This window comes from Podarcis muralis, chromosome 10 (assembly GCF_964188315.1).
Source record: "Podarcis muralis chromosome 10, rPodMur119.hap1.1, whole genome shotgun sequence".
Classification (NCBI taxonomy): Eukaryota; Metazoa; Chordata; class Lepidosauria; order Squamata; family Lacertidae; genus Podarcis; species Podarcis muralis.
The window spans coordinates 3,924,685-3,943,408 of NC_135664.1; the positions used below are offsets into that span (position 1 = coordinate 3,924,685).

Consider the following 18,724-nt stretch of genomic DNA (forward strand, 5'->3'; position numbering starts at 1 on the left):
CACTCCAGATTTACAGTGGTGCCCCGCAAGACGAATGCCTCGCAAGACTAAAAATTCGCTAGACGAAAGGGTTTTCCGTTTTTTGAGTCATTCTGCAAGACGAATTTCCCTATGGGCTTGCTTCGCAAGACGAAACATCTTGCGAGTTCTTGCGAGTTTGTTTCCTTTTTCTTAAAGCCGCTAAGCCGTTAATAGCCGCTAAGCCGTTAATAGCCGCTAAGTCACTAATAGCCGTGCTTCGCAAGACGAAAAAAACCGCAAGACGAAGAGACTCGCGGAACGGATTAATTTCGTCTTGCGAGACACCACTGTATGTCTAGAAACAGAGTTTTCCTTCTCCTGGATGGGCTCTTCTGCCCCACACTTCCCTCTACAGCACAGTGACAAACTATACAATTTGTTTAAACCTTTCTGATTGCGTTCTAAAGTCCATATTTGAGGCACGGCTCTTAGCAGACTGCTGTAATCTTTGTGTAGGGAAATATTTCCATCCTATGTGTGTAAAAGGGACGCAGGTGGCGCTGTGGGTAAAACCTCAGCGCCTAGGACTTGCCGATCGTATGGTCGGCAGTTCGAATCCCTGCGGCGGGGTGTGCTCCCGTCGTTCGGTCCCAGCACCTGCCAACCTAGCAGTTCGAAAGCACCCCCGGGTGCAAGTAGATAAATAGGGACCGCTTACTAGCGGGAAGGTAAACGGCGTTCCGTGTGCTGCTCTGGCTCGCCAGATGCAGCTTGTCACGCTGGCCACGTGACCCGGAAGTGTCTGCGGACAGCGCTGGCTCCCGGCCTATAGAGTGAGATGAGCGCACAACCCTAGAGTCTGGCAAGACTGGCCCGTACGGGCAGGGGTACCTTTACCTTTACTATGTGTGTAAAGCAATGCTGTTTGTTGCAGGAATTTTGTTCTTTTTCTTCACAAATATTTGTTTCAGAGTACATCCATACAGCTCATTTAGCCAAGAAGGGTTTTGATTTATCCTTTAGAAATGAAGCCTCTCTCTGCCAGCTTTAAGAAGTGGCCTCATGTATAGGTACGCAACACAACTGGAATGTCAATAGCTGATAAAGTAGTTCTTGACTGATAATGGAAATTTACTTTGGCTTGAAATTGGCTTTTGCTGTCTAGCCTTGACGAATTGTTAAGCCGAACAAGGTGTTCAGTGGGGAGTGCAGGAATTGGCATGGATTATTTGTCTGTGTTGTTTTGGGAAAGTAAGAGTGAATGTCTGTTTGAAATGGTCCTTCAAAGCAATTTGAAAAATGCATATGAACTGTGGCAAAGTCCTTATTGATGCTCTTTACTGATGTCGGGACATTTTTTGTGCTGAAGGATTTCTTTTCCTGTTTATGTGTGTACTTGTACCTATGTCTCCCCCCCCCCCTTTAAATCTTCTCTACTGCTGATGAAAATAGCACAAGCCTACTAAAAATCTGACTCCCCACAACCTGCTCACTTTATTTACCCTGTTAGTGCAAGAACATGTCTGTTCACAGTGTGCGCATATTAAATGGATTTGAGGGATACTATCATTACATCATTTTTACTGAACAGGTTTCCACTTGTTAAAAAGCATCTGTTCTGAGTTGTCGCAAATGTGTTCCCCCCTTTTGAAACTCTTTTATAGCATCTTGTACCATAGAGTGCATTTGAGTCGCATGTGAACTCTCCCCCCCACCCAGTGGTAGTCTGTTGTTTCTTATTGTGTTGTTTCAAAGCACTGACTAATGTGGGAGAAATGTTTTTCCCAGGAATCTGTACCTGGCTGTTCCAGCCCCTACTCTAATCTGCATTGAGGGGGTTGCATTCTTTCCCAGTTTGCTGTGCAGAGCATGGAACTCTTGGATGCAAGCTGGTACTAAAGCATACTCTAATTCTTTTTTTATACTGTGCTGCTCATTCCAAATTTAAAAAGGTCTGTCGTTTCCAAACTGTGCACCTCCAGGATATATGCTAGTGTTCTGTGAAAAACAAATGAATTAAATTATGAAAGGCTCCCTTGTCTGGCTGTTGTGCCTCTGCTTGATACACTGCTCTGGCTGTGCCTTTTCCCAGTTAGACTCAGTGTCTGAATTGTGCTTTTGGCTGAATCATCCAGCAGCTCCCAATACCAACATATTTCTCCTCACTCTGAGGAGGATGCCCCTTGCATCTCAGCACAAACCACAATTTGGACATATCTGGAACACGAACCATGCCAGAACTAAAGAAGAAGGCTTTTCCTCGCCTCAATAGTTCTTGTGCCAATAAGAGGTAAAGTTTTTTGGGGCTGCTCATCTGAAATGGCCTGAAAATATTTTAATTGAAGAGCAGCATAAAGATTCTTTAAATTCTGAATAAAGTTTGCAGAAAAACTGAAATAGATGACAGTAGATGGCAGCTTATACACCTCACTAGGAGGAAGGATTATGAACCAAACCATAATCATGGTATCCTTCTGGACCGTCATGGGGGGCTGGGAGCTGGGGGCATTGTTATACAGTGGTTCTGCTCCTTCCTCCTGGGCCATGTCCAGAAAGTGGTGTTGGGGGATGAGTGTGCTCACTTGTGGGGTGCCTCAGGGCTCCATCCTCTCTCCCATGCTTTTTAACATCTATATGAAGCCACTGGGAGAGATCATCAGGGGGTTTGGGCTGGGTGTTCACCAGTATGCGGATGATACCCAGCTCTACCTCTCTTTTAAACCGGATCCAGTGAAGGCAGTGAAGGTCATGTGTGAGTGTCTGGAGGCGGTTGGAGGATGAGTGGTGGATTGCAGTTGAATCCAACAAGCCAGAAGTATTGTTGCTGGGGGACAGGGAACGGGCAGGTGTGGGGGACTCCGTGGTCCTGAATAGGGTAACTGTGCCCCTGAAAGACCAGGTACGCAGCCTAGGAGTCTTTTTGGACTCACAGCTGTCTATGGAGGTGCAGGTCAATTCTGTGTCTACCAGCTCCACCTGGTACTCAGGCTGAGACCCTACCTGCCCGTGGACTGTCTCGCCAGAGTGGTGCATGCTCTGGTTATCTCCTGCCTGGACTACTGCATGCACTCTATGTGGGGCTACCTTTGAAGGTGACTAGGAAACTGCAATTAATCCAGAATGTGACAGCTAGTTTGGTGACTGGGAGTGGCCACCGAGACCACATAACACCGGTCTTGAAAGACCTACATTGGCTCCCAGTATGTTTCCGGGCACAATTTAAAGTGTTGGTGCTGATCTTTAAAGCCCTAAACGGCCTTGGTCCTGTATACCTGAAGAAGCGTCTCCACCCCCATTGTTAGCCTGGACACTAAGATCCAGCACTGAGGAACTTCTGGCAGGTTCCACACTGCGAGAAGTGAAGCTACAGGGAACCAGGCAGAGGGCCTTCTTGGTAGTGGCACCCGCCCTGTGGAATGCGCTTCCATCAGATGTTAAGGGGATGAGTAATTGTGTGTCAAGGCCCCGCACGCCCTCCTTTGATGAATAAAACACGTGGACACCAGTATTTTAGGAAAAGGCCATAACTTTTATTGGTTACAGAATGAGTAGTATTGGTTTTGGCACTGGACCCGAACATACTGTATCTGACTCCTGCCCACCATGCAGGAAGTCTCAGAGGGCCTTCTTGGTAGAGGCGCCCGCCCTGTGGAATGCCATCCCATCAGATGTTAAGGAGATGAGTAATTATATAACATTTAGAAACACCTTAAGGCAGTCCTGTATAGGGAAGCTTTTTAAGGTTTAATGTTTTACTGTGTTTTTATATATGATGAAAGCTGCCTAGAGTGGCTTGGGCAACCCAGTCAGATGGACGGGGTATAAATAATAAATTATTATTTTTATCAGTTGAACTTCTTATTGGATGTGAGTCCTGTGGTCTGTGTTGAACTCGAATTGTATAAAGAAGGAAAGGTATTTGTGGGGGCCTATGAAACCCTGAATAGCTCAGGTCTAAGATGTACAAGGGACCACTTTTACTCCTTTGTTCCACCACACCCTTTAATGCAGACTAGGAATAATTTCTTTCCCTGCAGATTAGCTGAAACTCGAGCCTGGTGGAGTGGTCTTCTGGAAGTGATAGAAGGCTACTGGTGGCCAATAGTCCAGGAGAGACCAGAACCATTAGTATATTGTTACCTGTTCTGAAGTTTTGCAATGGGATGTGCTACAACCCAATTAAATAATGGAAACCCCGCATAGTACATGTCTACTTTTATGTAAGCATCAGCAGGCAATTCCTGGTGTGTTTTGAACCTTACTGGTTCCTCTTGTAGGGATAGACAGATTTTGAAATCAAACTGTTATCAGCTGTGTTGAATGAATGAGTCTGTATCTAACATCTGTCTATTTTTGGTCCCTGAAATGATGGCTCTTTATTGTTCACATGGGATCAGAGAGCGAAGGGGTCTATTATGCCAGTTTCAGGGAGATTGCAAATGTGGCCTTCATGCCCCAAGAAGCTGCTGCTTGTGGAATTTTACAACTCTTTGATCTGGCTGCTCTTTTTTTAGCCTGTGCAGTTCATTCATGTAGATTACTGTTTGCTTTTCAAGATTTAGCTTCCCTAACTTCAGAAAGTAGGTTACTGAAAGAGGCGTATGTCATTGCTTTTAAGTGCAAGGAACTTTCTCCTCTGTCAATCAGAGGTTACTGTTCATGCTCAAGCCTGCTTTCCTTTAGACAGATTGATGGGGCATCTTTCGATTAACTAGTTTTTAAAGCTTGTGACTGCATACTCTCTGTACATGTAGCTGCCTAGCTGCCTGAAATAAAATAACAATAACCCATAATGTTAAGATTTTACCTGTGTATTCACAAAAGCAAATGACTTCAACATTTTGCTTCCAAGTGGCCAAGTTCTCTTGTTTTTTGTATCAGAAGTGAATCATGCAGAATTTGATACTAAATTCCCAGTACCACCTTCTAGACAAGGAACACTTTTCATTTGGAAATGCCTGGAGGGGAATTATCTGATGTGGGTTCTTTCCCAATTGCTGCTGGGAGGAGAGTTGGGGAGAGAGCAATTGAGAGAAGGCTGTGTTCCAAGGCCCATACCAGCAGGGCTCTCCAAACAGGTCCAGGTCCAGTACTTTGTAGAGCAGGTGTGGCTAAGCTGTCTCTGTCCAGATGTTGTTGGATGACCACTCCTGCTAGTCTTAGCCCAGCATGGCCCATGCTCAGGGATGGAAGACGTTATAGTCCAACAATGTGGGGATGGGAACAAGACACACATGTCAGTCATCTCTGGTATACAGCATTGAACCAAAACATGGCAGATCCAAGTAAAATTTTTGGACTGTATTGGGCAGCTTAAGCTAAACTGATTTGTAGCTAAGAGTTCTGAGACACGAACTTGCCAGATTGTAACAGGAAAATGGGTGACTCTTAAGACACCAATGGTTTTTTTAATTTTTAAAAATTTTTTATTTAACATAATTATTACAAAATACAAGCAAAATACATACAAATACATACATACATACATTTTTCAGATAAGCACACACATATAAAAATAAACAAAAAAGAGAAAAGGGGGGAAAAGACACCAATGTTGGAAATGCCATTTGGAAGCAAATATCTAGACTCCGTTTTCTCCATCCCTGATAAGAAGCTGCTGTATGCTGTGATTTTCACTCACGGAGCATCTGGTGATATGAATTTCTCTCACCTTGTATCTTTGGCAAACTACCCGGCCTCTCATAGATTTCTGTGTATGCGATTTACCTGCAAAAGCTTCAATATCATCTATAGAACTAAAGCAGGGGTCAGCAACCTTTTTCAGCTGTGGGCCGATCCACTGTCCCTCAGACCATGAGGTGGGCCGGACTATATTTTGGAAAAAAATAATGAACCTATGCCCCACAAATAACCCAGAGATGCATTTTAAATAAAAGGACACATTCTACTCATGTAAAAACACGCTGATTCCCAGACCGTCCGCAGTTCGGATTGAGAAGGTGATTGGGCCGCATCCGGCCCCAGGGTCTTAGGTTGCCTACCCCTGATCTAAAGCATATAAAGGTGTTGTGGAATATTTAAGATCATCAGGCAACTACATACTTTCTGGCATTTTTCTTGGAGGCTGTTCAAGTGGCTTGTGTGCTGCTGCCTCCGTGATACATCAAGCAGACCAAGATAATGACAGCTTCATTCAAGGTTTTATCCGCTGCATTGGCCAAAGCTTCACTCTAAACTTCGGGATGAAGATTTATTGTCCATTAAGTCTCCTGTACTATTTGTGTCTGGAGATACAGATGAGATGTGTGATAAACAACTGTTGAATGGCGTTGCAGACAAAATGCAAGCGCCCAAGAAAATCCCTTGGGTTGCAAAGGCAAACCACAGCATGGCAGCGAGAGGACGAAATGCAGAAGACATCTCATTGGAAATAAGCAGAGAAGAGATCAGGAAAAAAATGAATTGGACCAAGCTTCAATGCTGTGAAAAGTCCCTTGATATTACTCTGCTTGTATGGTGTTCCCCCTTCTCCATTAGAAGATTCCAGTTCAACCTTTCTAGAAGCAGCAGTGGATGTTGCCTACTCGTAGTGTTTATATAAGCTCACCTGCACAAGCACACTGCCATTTTTGAGGTTCCAGAGTACAGAAATATGACAACCACAGCCACTCTCAGCCTCAGGGCTGCTACTGATTTATCCCAGTACAGTGGTACCTCGGGTTGAGAACTTAATTTGTTCTGGAGGTCCGTTTTTAACCTGAAACTGTTCTTAACCTGAAGACCACTTTAGCTCTGCCGCCGCACAATTTCTGTTCTCATCCTGAAGCAAAGTTCTTAACCCGAGGTACTATTTCTGGGTTAGCGGAGTCTGTAACCTGAAGCGTCTGTAACCTGAAGCGTCTGTAACCTGAAGCGTCTGTAACCCGGGGTACCACTGTATTGGTAACAGAAGACATGCCAGTTCCCAGTCCATAAAAGTGAGAAACAGCCCTGGGAATAAGCTGCAGTATCTATCTATCTGCCTGGGTGCTGGAAGGAAGACCGCTCTCTGCTGCAAGGCCCCTTTCCATCTGGCTTAGAGGCAGGGGGCAGACTCACCCTGAACAGCTAAAAGGCTCCTGGGAGGCTGGAGGGACATTGCTGGAACCACTCTCGACTTCGGGCAACGGGCTAAAATGTTTTAAACAGTTCTAATTTTGGTTGCTCTGTTTTGTTTTTGTCAGGTTGGTGTTGGTTAAATGTTTACTTGGGGTTTACAGTTATACCCAAATTAAAATAACTGCTAGCTGTTTATTGTTATTGTTGTTGTTTGTTTCTATTGATTTCTTGGTTTGTTTGTTGCTTGTATAGGATATTTTGTTTTTTCAATGTTTGATGTTTTGCTGTGTTTTTATATATGCTGTAAGCCACCCAGAGTGGCTGGGGAAACCCAGCCAGATGGGCGGGATATAATTTTAAATTTTTTTTATTAAAATTGCTACCTCCTGTGCCTGTCTGTAAAGCAGAAAAAAGGATGACCTTTCTTGCAGAGTTATGGTGAGGATAAATGTAAAGCACTGACAGGGAGAGGACACTGTTTTTGCTGATGCAACTGGAGTGGATCTATAGGCTCAGGCAACCTGGGCCGTAGATGACACATAACACTTTGATGGCCAGCTTCCGCTAGTTTTATGGGGTTGACCTTCATTAAGGAAGTGGAAGCGAGGACGTGCCAGATATTTCTCCCAGCCTGAACCTTCTGCTTTAGCTTTATGCTGTATCTGTATTTACAGTAAATGTTCTGTCACCAAGGCTAATATGTACCAGGCATAAGCCTTAGTAATTTACGGTATCTCAGCTATATAAGTTTTCCAGTGCCCTGTACAGCAAAGTATAGAATTGTATCTCCTGTTCCATAAAAAAATGAAGCTACCAAAATTCTTTACCTGGAACATTTCACAGGGAGTGGAGAAGACACTTTTCTCTCTCTCCAACCCCCAGTATTTCAGACCCCAGACAACTAATCTTCAGAGGCATCTATATCTTGCTGGCCCAGTATTCCATTCACTAAGTGTTACAAACGATGACAGTTGCAACCAAAATTAGTCAAGCTCCATTGCAAATCAGGTTTATATTCAAAATTTACAGACTTTCAGCTGTTTGCAGTGAGAAAATCAAACAAAAGCAATTGAAATAGCCCAAAACAATATCATCAGTTAAATGATATTTTTAGGCTGGATAAAGGAACTGGTTTTGGTAAAGAACTTTCAAGATTGCAGAGAGAAGTGCTGGAAAATAATGAAAAAATTCTGTCAAAAATATATAAATTGGTGCTGGAGTGGGAAACAAAAGATGAAGAAGTAAATCTGTAATAATTCATTGGGCAAAAGATGTGGGACATAACATACAAATTACCTCATGGGAAAAGCTAAGGAATAAAGATCAAAATTTACTGCTTGCTGTCCATTAAAAGAAAACATTATGAAAATGATGTATAGATGGTATCTGACTCCTACAAGACTTGCAAAAATGTATAAGAACAGAACCAACACATGTTGGAAGTGTAAAGTTAAGGAGGGTACATTCCACCATATGTGGTGGACATGTAAAATAGTTGAGCCCTTCTGGGAAATGATTTACAATGAACTGAAAAAAATGGTATAACTTTATTGAATACATTAAAGAACACTATGAGAGTTTAAAAACATTAGCAGGATTCACATAATGCTTGTAATTTAAATTAACAAAGGATAACAATAGAGTATAACAAAGTTAGATAAAGTAATTAGAGGCAGTTAAAAGGGAAGAATTCTGGAAGCCGGGGAGGGGTGGGAGGAAGTCCTGGGGTTCAGGGAACCTCATAAAGGTATTGATATGAATATGGTTTTTCTAAAATAAGTGTATATGTCTGTGTGTATATGTATACAGTGGTACCTCGGGTTACATATGCTTCAGGTTACAGACTCCGCTAACCCAGAAATAGTACCTCAGGTTAAGAACTTTGCTTCAGGATGAGAACAGAAATTGCGGCGTGGCAGTAGCAGGAGGCCCCATTAGCTAAAGTGGTGCTTCAGGTTAAGAACAGTTTCAGGTTAAGAATGGACCTCCAGAACGAATTAAGTTCTTAACCCGAGGTACCACTGTATGCGTGTGTGTTTTTAAAAAAGATTTTTTTTTGAAATTTTGAAAAGAATTAGAATAATAATAATGAAATAGCTCAACACAACAGGTGCTTCAGGTGGTTTCCCCAAATTCAGCTGAAACTGCAACTTACACTGGCTTGTCCAGTCTCACTAGTATTCAGCCTCTCCATGGCAAGCATCTTTAGTATTTAGTAGAGCAGCCTTTGGCTGCTATGACGTGCTGTAAACGAGATCCATAGCCAGATAGCAGCTTCCAGCAGCATTCCTGAGGAATCTGAGCAACAGAGATTTTCTGTGGAGTTCAAGTCAGGTGACTGTGATGGCCACTGTAGAACCTTCCAGGACTATTTCTGCAACCAGACCTTGGTGGAATTTGAGGTATGCTTGGGATCATTGTCCAGTGACACCGAAGCGTCAGCTTCTTCACAATCCTCCTAGGATTTCCTGATACTTCAATGAATCCAGCCTGCCTTCCACACGCTGCAAGTTTCCAGTGCTGGAGGATGCAAAGCAGCCCCAGAGCATCACTAAGCCACCACCATGCTTCACTGTAGGCAGAGTGTTCTCTTCAGAGTATGCAGCATTCTTCTTCCTGCAGACATAGCACTGATCCAAGGAGCTGAAAAGTTCCGGTTTTGTTTCGTTGCTCCACAGAACAGAATCCCAAAACTCTGCAGCTTCATTATATGATTTTGAGTATATTGGAGTTGACTTTTCTTGTGCTTTTGGGTCACTACTGGTGTACGTCTTAGAGTTCTGGCATGGAAAGCATATGTGTTTTAGTTTGTGCTTTACTGTGTTCACTGAAACCTCAGTGCCCACTGCCACCATGTCTTGCTGCAGCTCTTTTGCAGTCACTTGAGGGTTTCCCCCCAGCCTGCCCTCTCAGAAATCTGGTTGCTGCCTCAGATAGCTTCTTTTTTCTGCCCCGTCCAGGTAGTGTAACTTTGAACTTGCAAAATATGCTTCCAACATTCAGTGCCTTTGCTATCTTGTTGTATCCTGCGCCTTCTCTTACCTTCTTGGACCATTCTCTTGACCTACCTATATTTCTACCATGCAGCCAAAGTTGACACTCAGCAAACCCCTAGTCAGTTCAGGTATTTTGTGTGTGGCAGCTGAAGCACACCTGGTGCAACTAATTAAGCCCTTGATTGGTTACATCAGGTGTGTTTGAGAAAAAACCTGTTGTATTTGTGCTGTTGTTACAGATTCTATTCAGGGGGTTGAATAATAGTGAGACAGGAGAAGCCAGTATAAGTTGTATTTCCAGCTGAATTTGGGGAAATGAAGCATCTGTTGTGTTGAGCAATTTCAATTGCTTTTGTTTGATTTGCTCATTGCAAGCAGCTGAAAGTCTGTAAATTTTGAATAATTTCGATTGCAACTGTCTACCATATGAATTTACAGCTGGCTAAACTCCCAAAATCAATCCTAAATTATTAAATTGATGCTCCCCATCAAGGCATCAATTTTGTTTAGAGGTGACAGCAAACACAGTTTGTGAAATGGCATTATCATTTGCACAGATGCTGGCTTGATCCCACCCCTGTCTCCTTGGTAACTGAGATGTCTGCTTCTTGCTGCACTTCACAAGGTGTTAGAATAAATTCTAAAAAGTGAGAATGTAAACTGAGGGATTAAGCAACGTTCAGCGGCTGCAAATACAAGGGGGAGGGTTAATCCTCCATTTAAGCTTTATGAATGAAGCTGCAAGAGAGTTGAACTTTAGCATGGCACTTTCTGATTGCTGCCTCTGGTCTGTTAGGCTTCTGTGTGTTGGAGTGGCCTTGCAAGCAACGGTGGAGCTGCTGCTTAAATCTTCTTTTGTGTCTTTGTCTGTGCCAGCACTGATGTAGTCTATTGAACATAGTGCCCATTCAGAACCATATTTTCCACCACTCATAATACGTAGGTGTCTGGAGATGAGAAGCGGGGAAGGATGAGGGTGTGAATGGAAGAGGCTGGATTGTGATGTGTTCTTGGGGATGTGGAAAATAAGGATGTGCAGGGGGAATATAGAATAGAAGAATGTTGAAGAGCCAAAATACATTACATGAAATTGCTTGTGCATCGGTTGTTGGATGCTAGTATTTCACTTAGGTGGGAGATCTGATTGTTTTCTTACGTTATGGGGGAGCAATTTAAAGTAAACCTTCAAAGAAAAAAATGACGCCAACCCCCTCCGCCAAACCTGCACTAGCCCTTTCCGTAACATGCTAGTTTTGTATGATTTGTAGGAGGACATTTCACTCTTTGATTCTCGTTTGAAGTGGTCACAAGCAAAAAGCTGTGCTACTTGCCTTTCTAATAATGTATGTTTCAGCTCATATATGGAGGCCAGCAACAAGACCCTGATTGGTCGGCAAACAGCAGGCTCCAAACTCTCTTGTTTTATTTATTAAATTTATATCTTTCCCTTCTTCTCAAAGGAGCCTAGAATGGCTAACAACAAGTGATAAAACAATAAAAGCATCTTCTTCTTCCTTTTTTAAAAAAAGTGTTTATCACATCATGTTGTGGTAGTTTGTGGCAACCTATGTATTTTTAAAGAAGAAAAATGCTTCTGCATGATTAGCAAAAGCCACTAACAGAAATAAACTGCTTACATTTTACAACCTGTCAGCTCCAAGCTTGTGGCTGGCAAATGTGTGGTATCTTGCATAAAACCCCAAAACATAATGAGAACAGCTCTTGGGGAGAACATTGGGGGCCTCTGTTGTGTAGAGCCTGTGCAGCTGGTGACCAGCAGTCCACATGAAGCCATCCAGCCATTTTCTTTGGTTTACCAAGTATTTGACAGTTTCTCTGATTTTGCAGTCCCAGGGAGGCAGCACTTGGTGGCCCACCACATGCCCCTGGTGTGCTGCCTGAATCGCAACTTGTGTGTGCTGGTTCAGTTTTACAACATTTTTCTTGCAATTTTTGCAGCTGGTTATGAGCTGAAGCTATAAACCTTGTTGTTCTCTTTATAAATCCCATTGTAGCTAGCAGGACACAACTGCAAAATATGTGGTTTTTGAGGGTTAAGACCTCAGTTCTCCTGTGAGCTAACTTTTCATCTGCCAGCTTTTGAAGGGAACAGATGTTCTCCAAACCAGACAGGCTATAACTGTGCATGCTGTTGGAAATAGGCGTTCTGCAGGAATGCAATCTCTCTCCCCACACAAACGCTAGGTTCCCAAGCAACCCAGCCTTGCCTAAAGCAGGTCTGGGTGACGTGCACCTGTGGACATGGTTGGGAACAACATCCTGTTCTGCAAATGCTGAAGTGAAGTAAGGAGTTGGACTAGATGACCCTTGGGGTCCATTCCAACTCTGATTCTATGATCGTTTGCAGATTGCTTAATTTAGTTGTGGCTTCTGAAGGGTTGAAAAACATGTTTAACATTGTCGCTTCATTACTTCAGGTATTTGCAGAATCCAGAAAATGATGAGTGATGCAAGTGAGATGCTGGCCGCTGCTTTGGAACAGATGGATGGCATTATTGCAGGTAGAACATTAACCCAATGTTTTCTTTTGATCTGCCTGATTGCCCTTTTGCTCCTGGAGGGGACGTGTTCTGGAGTAGGAAGCCACTGAGCATGGTGAATTTCTCTCTTCAGAGAATCAAACCGAAACTTCTCTTCTCTTTGCAAATTCATTCAAACCAAACCATTAACTTGCTTGAAGCTCTCTGCTTCGCCCTCACCACCTGCTTTTCAAAGCTGTCAGGTGATGTGGCTCCTACTGTTCATTTGAGGGAGGAATGTTTTTTTCCAAATATAGGTTAAAGTGTTGTGCGTGTTGGAGGTTATCAAAGGGAGAAGGGCCACGAGGAGCAACCTGGATTATGTTAGCACAAAAAAGGGGATGAGGTGGTAAAATTGTGCCTGGACAATGGCAGAGATGGCAGGTGGGGGAATTGCACTGTTGAACAGCTTTTTCATGGAGATAAACATTACCTACTCATAACAAATCAGCATATAAGAAGGGTAGGCCTGCATTACCTTTATGTACTAGGGTTTTGTGACTGATGTAGCATGTTCCCATCGATGGTCCACATTCCTCCCCCCATCTGAATTAGCACAGCCCAATAACAGTTGGATCACCTCATCAGCTATTTGTGAGAACTAGGTCTCAACTACACAGTCTCTCTTACTCAGTTCTGAAATATATCCCCAGGGGAAGGGATCTTCCGGCCATGCACACTAGCATTTTGGTTTGATTTCATGCCAAGCCAAGCTGTGCAAACAGCTGTTTAAACTAGAAAAGTATTCTGAGTGGGTGCAGAAGACATGAAGGTGCCGAGTTTCCAGATTAGTGATGTTATTTCCCTTGCAAAATACTTTCTGAAATGGATAATAGCATATTATTTCCTCCCATCCATCTCACTTCAGTCATATAGATTTTCTAAGGATTTGCATCATAAATACATGTGTCCAACAGATGTGAATATAGCATATTACAATTGCATTTGCGTTTCCTTAAAGGTTATTGTCTCCAGACTGACCTTGATACGGCAATTAAAGGAATACGAATAAAATATCCAAATTATCAACACTATGGTGTAGAAAAAGGACCACATTTTGTCAGTGAAGTACTTGAAAAATATTAACTTATATCAATACTCAAACTTATGTGGCTTTATTACTGTATTTTTCCATCTATAAGACACACCCATGTATAAGACGCCCCCTATTTTTGGGGACTCAGATTTAAGAAAATGGGGGAGATGGCCCAGAGTATAAGATGCCTCCTAATTTTTGAGATTATTTTTAAAGGAAAAAAACATAGTCTTATACATGGAAAAATAACAGGGTTTTTTTTTGGGGGGGGAGGCTTAGCTCCTGTGAATTTGTCTAATCCTATCAGCCTTGATAGTAAATCAGAGCAGATTATTATTATTTATTATTATTACCCCTGAACTGCAGATGTGTGAGAGAACAGGGAAGGTATGTTGCTATCATGCGCTCCTTGTGAGCTTTCCAGAGACTCCTGGCTCTTGTTTTTCTGGACCCCATTGGACCGAGGCCTGAACCAGCAAGGTGGATGCACCTTACATAATATAGCACCTCATGAGATGTTGCAATAAATAAAATCCACAGAATGAGAAAGAATAACCTGTGCTTTTCCTCTAAATACCGTATTTTGCCATGTATAAGACAACCTTTTTCTTTTGTAAAAATTTAGTGATAAATTGGGGGTCGTTTTATACACGGGCTAATATGGTGAGGAGCGAGAGCAGAGGATTGTCGAAAAACAGCTCAGTGAATTTACAAAAGAAGTTCAACACCTCCTTTAGCTGGTCCCCTGAATTATGCTAGTGCATATATGCTAGTGAAGTAGGTGGCCTGAACTTGGACAGAAGAGACCTTGGTCCAGATTCCCACTCAGTCATGGAAGTCATTGTGTGACCTTGGATCTTCATTATATCTTTCAGCCTCACTTTCCAAACAGATCAGGGCAGGATATAAATATGATAGAAAGATAAATACTCTATTTGTAAGATTTATATCTTCCCTTTCATTGTAAGCAATTATGGATTAGGGCACATTCAAATGAAAAACTAGGCAAAACCAGTCAATTAAAGAGTAAATTCATTTCAAATTTGAAATGCTTAACCCGTTTTACTGTGTTAATCCTGGTTGGAGGGAAGAGATGGGTTTTCAACTGGCACCCAAAAATGAGTGCCGAAGCCTGTGCTTTTGGAGGTCTCTGGTCCACACAAACAGCTTGCTGCAAAGAGGCCTGTGGCAATTGAAAGCCGGCCTTCAGGCAGAAATGGTTCCATGTGCAGTCAACCTGGGCTTGCTCTCTTCTCTTCCTTCCTGGGCATCAGACTTCGGAGCACAGATGCTCAAACTTCTCTCCTTGCAAAAGCTGTAGCCTTTGCTGCCTAAAGCACAGTTCACAGCTTCCCATTCTCTTCTCTCCCCTAGCACTAATAGTTAAAGGATTCCCTTGCATCCATGCAACATACTGTGATGCCTCAAAAATTCTGTTCTTCAGAATTGTTGAGGTCACAGCTGATGTCTTCTGTGTGACTGTAGTGTTAAAGCTCAGTTAATGGCTGGTATTGAGGCATTAATTAAACCATGTATGTTGCAAAGGCTGCCCTGCAAGCAGCAAGACCAGAGGCCTGGATTGGATATATAGCATAAGAGCAATTTTCATAACACTTTACAAGGTGTCTTCTGGTTTAGGCAGACCTGTCTACACCGCTATGCAGTAAACTAACTGTCATAATTCATTTGTACACTGTAAATGTCACCCACATAATCTGGTTTGTAGGGTTTAATGTACAATTATTCAAAACTGCAAGCTTGTATAAATCAACGGTAGTACAGAGGACACAGAGCTCATGTATTGCAGCAGAGATACCTGAAAAACCTGGGTTTAAATCCTGACGAAGCCATGAAGTGCTCAAGGTAACTTTTGAGCGAGTTACATTCCCTCAACCCTGCTCATAAAGGGTAAGGAGGGGAAAAAATGGTATAACCTATATTCTTCCTTAAGACCTTGGAAGAAACGTAGTATACAAAGTTGAGGAATACATAAATAAACAGCTGAATATTTTCTTCATGTCACTACAACATTGGTCACACCTTTCAAAAGCTACCACTTTCTTCAGGCAATATGATCACCGATTTGGGTTGATTTTTAACCTCCATTTTTGTAGCAGCTCTTTCATTATTTTGAATCCGTTTCCCTACTTAGGCTGTAGTCAAGTGTTTAAATATTTGTGCTGTCCAGGTTCCAAGGCTCTGGAATATTCGAATGGCATATTTGACTGCCAGTCCCCGACTTCTCCATTCATGGGGAGCCTGCGAGCGCTGCATCTCGTGGAGGATTTGCGTGGCTTACTGGAGATGATGGAAGCGGATGAAAAAGAAGGATTGCGGTGTCAAGTCCCAGATTCAACAGCAGAGATTTTGATGGAATGGTTGCAGAGCCAAATGGTAAGGCATTTGCATGGATTATTGGCAAATACAATGTATGTAGTCCTACAATGTGGGTATATATGTGCACTGCTTCTGTGTTTGATCTTAATGTGCACTGCTTAATGATTGTCAAATACTGCAGTGCTGCTAAATGCATATCAAAGCCCCACGTTGCCACGCTGCATTTTTGCTTGATTCCCTTAGGCTGTTTCGTCAGGTTGCTTCCTTTCTGTCTTCCTTTCACAATGATACAGAATACATTATATTACTTAATTTTGTCTTCATCCCTGTTTTGAAAAACAATGCCGCATTCTTTTTCAAATTTTTCTGATTTGAAGGTGTGAAGCTAGGGTTGCCTAATGTCCAGATTTTCCCAGACATGTCCTCTTTTGCAAAGGTAAAATCACCATCCGGGCTGATTTTTAATATTTTGCAGAACGTCCGGCTTTTTATTTTCTCTACCATTATTACCAGGGCTGCTCTAGGACTCGCAGTGGTGAGGCCTCGTGCAGCCTTCCAGGGCTGCTCCAGGCTTTGTGGTGTTTCCAATGGCTGCCAGGCCTGCCATGGCCTTTCGGGGGTCACGCTGGGCCTGGCAGCGCCTCCATCTGGAGACACAGCGTCTCGTGAGCAGGAGGCCAAGTCTGTTGTAGAGAGGCATATATCTGTAAGAACATCCAGATTTCTTGACAAGGCTTTACAAATTCGTGTAATAAAGGGGGTAGAAATAGAGTAGAAATGTAAACCACGATTATTAGCAGTATTATTGTTGTTGTTTTTATGTGTGTAATGGCTGCTCGCTAAACACAGTAAAATGGAAGGTAAGAGAGGGGAGGCCCTGGCGGAGGAAGAGGAGTGCGGGGGGAGCGCCCCGCAACGCAATCCCGGCAGGGTTCCATCGCGGCTGCCCCCCCACTCATGCTGGGTGCCCCGCCCCCAGGACGTGCGCCACCCCACCTCGCCTGCTCTCCACCCCCCCCCCCCCCGGTGCCAGAGCATGAAGCTTTGCCACTGAGGGCAGGGCAGGAGGGAGTGAGCGATGGAGATACGGGATGGGGAGGTGCCTTGGATTTCTCTCTCAAAATGCGAGAGGGTATGTCATTTTCATTTTCAATATGTCATTTAAATATTTCAATACACCTGCACAGAAACTTATTACTACTGTTTTTCTTCCTCCCCCCTCTTTCCCGGCCCACCTACAAATGTGTCCTCTTATTGCTCTATGGAATATAGCAACCCTAGCAAAGCCCAGACTCCTGGTAAAACTGTTGGATATTTTTAAGAATTCATGCGCCCGTCTTGGTTCAATTGATTCAATCTGCCTTGTGGCTGTTCTTATTACTCTAAATTTTATATTGTACCTTAAGATCCCAGCTCACATTGAGCATGACAGTGTTTTTACATAGCAGTGCTGTACTGAATCTTTGTGGGATTTAATTTGTAAGAAACTTGACATTTTGGGTTGGGAGGATCTTCTTCTGGAAGAGGTTGGTCTTTGTGAAATATGGTGAATAACTCACAGCGTAAGTTACTCTTGTGATAACTTGATGGGGGAACGGCATCTTTACAGTGTAAAAAAAGAAGACTTTTTCCAGTGTATGGAAGAAGGGCAGGGGGATCGATGGAACCCTGTGGGTATCATGGAAAGCCACAGGGTGCAAGTGTGCCCACGAGCAACACATTGGCAATCCATGCACAACATATTCTTTGGACAGGTCCAAAAATGGTAGAATACTGGAATGCAGTCTTGACAGAAATAAGAAAAAAGTCATTGGATATAATAATAATAATAACAAAATTGGATGTTAACTACAAGAAGGTCCTTTAATTGCATTATTTGGCCATCTTAAAAGACTGGTATCCCAAGATCAAGAAATGGCAATGAATCTTCCAACAGATACTTGAATGGCCATTTGCCAAAAATGGAAAAAAGCTAGACCCTCCTACAATAGTAGCTTGTTTAAAAAGAATCTGGGAAATAGCTTATATTAAGTTAACTGAAGAAGAAGAGCAGCTGGAGAATAAATTTGTTGAGAAGAGGAGCCTGTTTGTTTCATAACGGAGCAACAGTGTGCAAGATACAATGAGACCATTCCCAGTACTAGTGACATAGTGTTAAATGAGGGCAAAGAAACAATGTGAATGTAATTCAACAACAACAAAAATACCGTATTTTTCCATGTATAAGATGAAGGTTTTTTTTAGTTTTTTTTAAAAAAGGGTTTAAAATTGGGGCTCATCTTATACATGGGTAGTGCTGAGGGGTGTTTTCTTAATTTGGAGTCCCCCAAAATAGGGGGCGTCTTATACATGGGGGCGTCTTATACACAGAAAAATACGGTATATATGATTAGGCAGTTCTAAGCATTTAGCACAATTATGAAAGGTAGTTAATTATTTGGTGCCTATTTGAACATAGTGGTGGTCATTTAATGATTGAGCAATAAACTGATGCAACCAGGATCAATAAAAACAGTGGGATTTTTTTGTTTTGTTTTGTTGAAGGGCTGGTTTGATGTTCCAATATTTATTAGAAATAAGCTAGGTTAAAAGTTACGTTGCATCATTTAAAGTCAATAAAAGGCAAAAGTGAGTAGTGTGTGTTACCTAGTGAGTAGAGATATTCCTCCCCAACCCCTTGATGACCAAGTGTGGAAATTCTCTGAAGCACTTAAAAAATGCACCATCCATAAATGTGAGATAAACCACATTCTAGTTTGAAAGGGAAGTCGCCATTGTTTCTCTGCCCCAGTATG

At 42.7% G+C, this 18,724-nt stretch overlaps 1 protein-coding gene across 18 annotated transcripts in view; it reads left to right on the top strand.

The window, feature by feature from the left end:
* PPFIBP1 (PPFIB scaffold protein 1) overlaps window positions 1–18,724 on the top strand; it is a 120,013-nt gene that overhangs the window by 55,125 nt on the left and 46,164 nt on the right. For all 18 annotated transcript variants that reach the window (XM_077935707.1, XM_077935708.1, XM_077935711.1 and 15 more), the window contains exons 2-3: window positions 12,455–12,538; window positions 15,781–15,986. In XM_077935707.1, coding sequence (XP_077791833.1) covers window positions 12,475–12,538; window positions 15,781–15,986 — 270 coding nt within the window. In that variant the 5' untranslated portion in view covers window positions 12,455–12,474. The remainder of the gene's footprint in view (window positions 1–12,454; window positions 12,539–15,780; window positions 15,987–18,724) is intronic.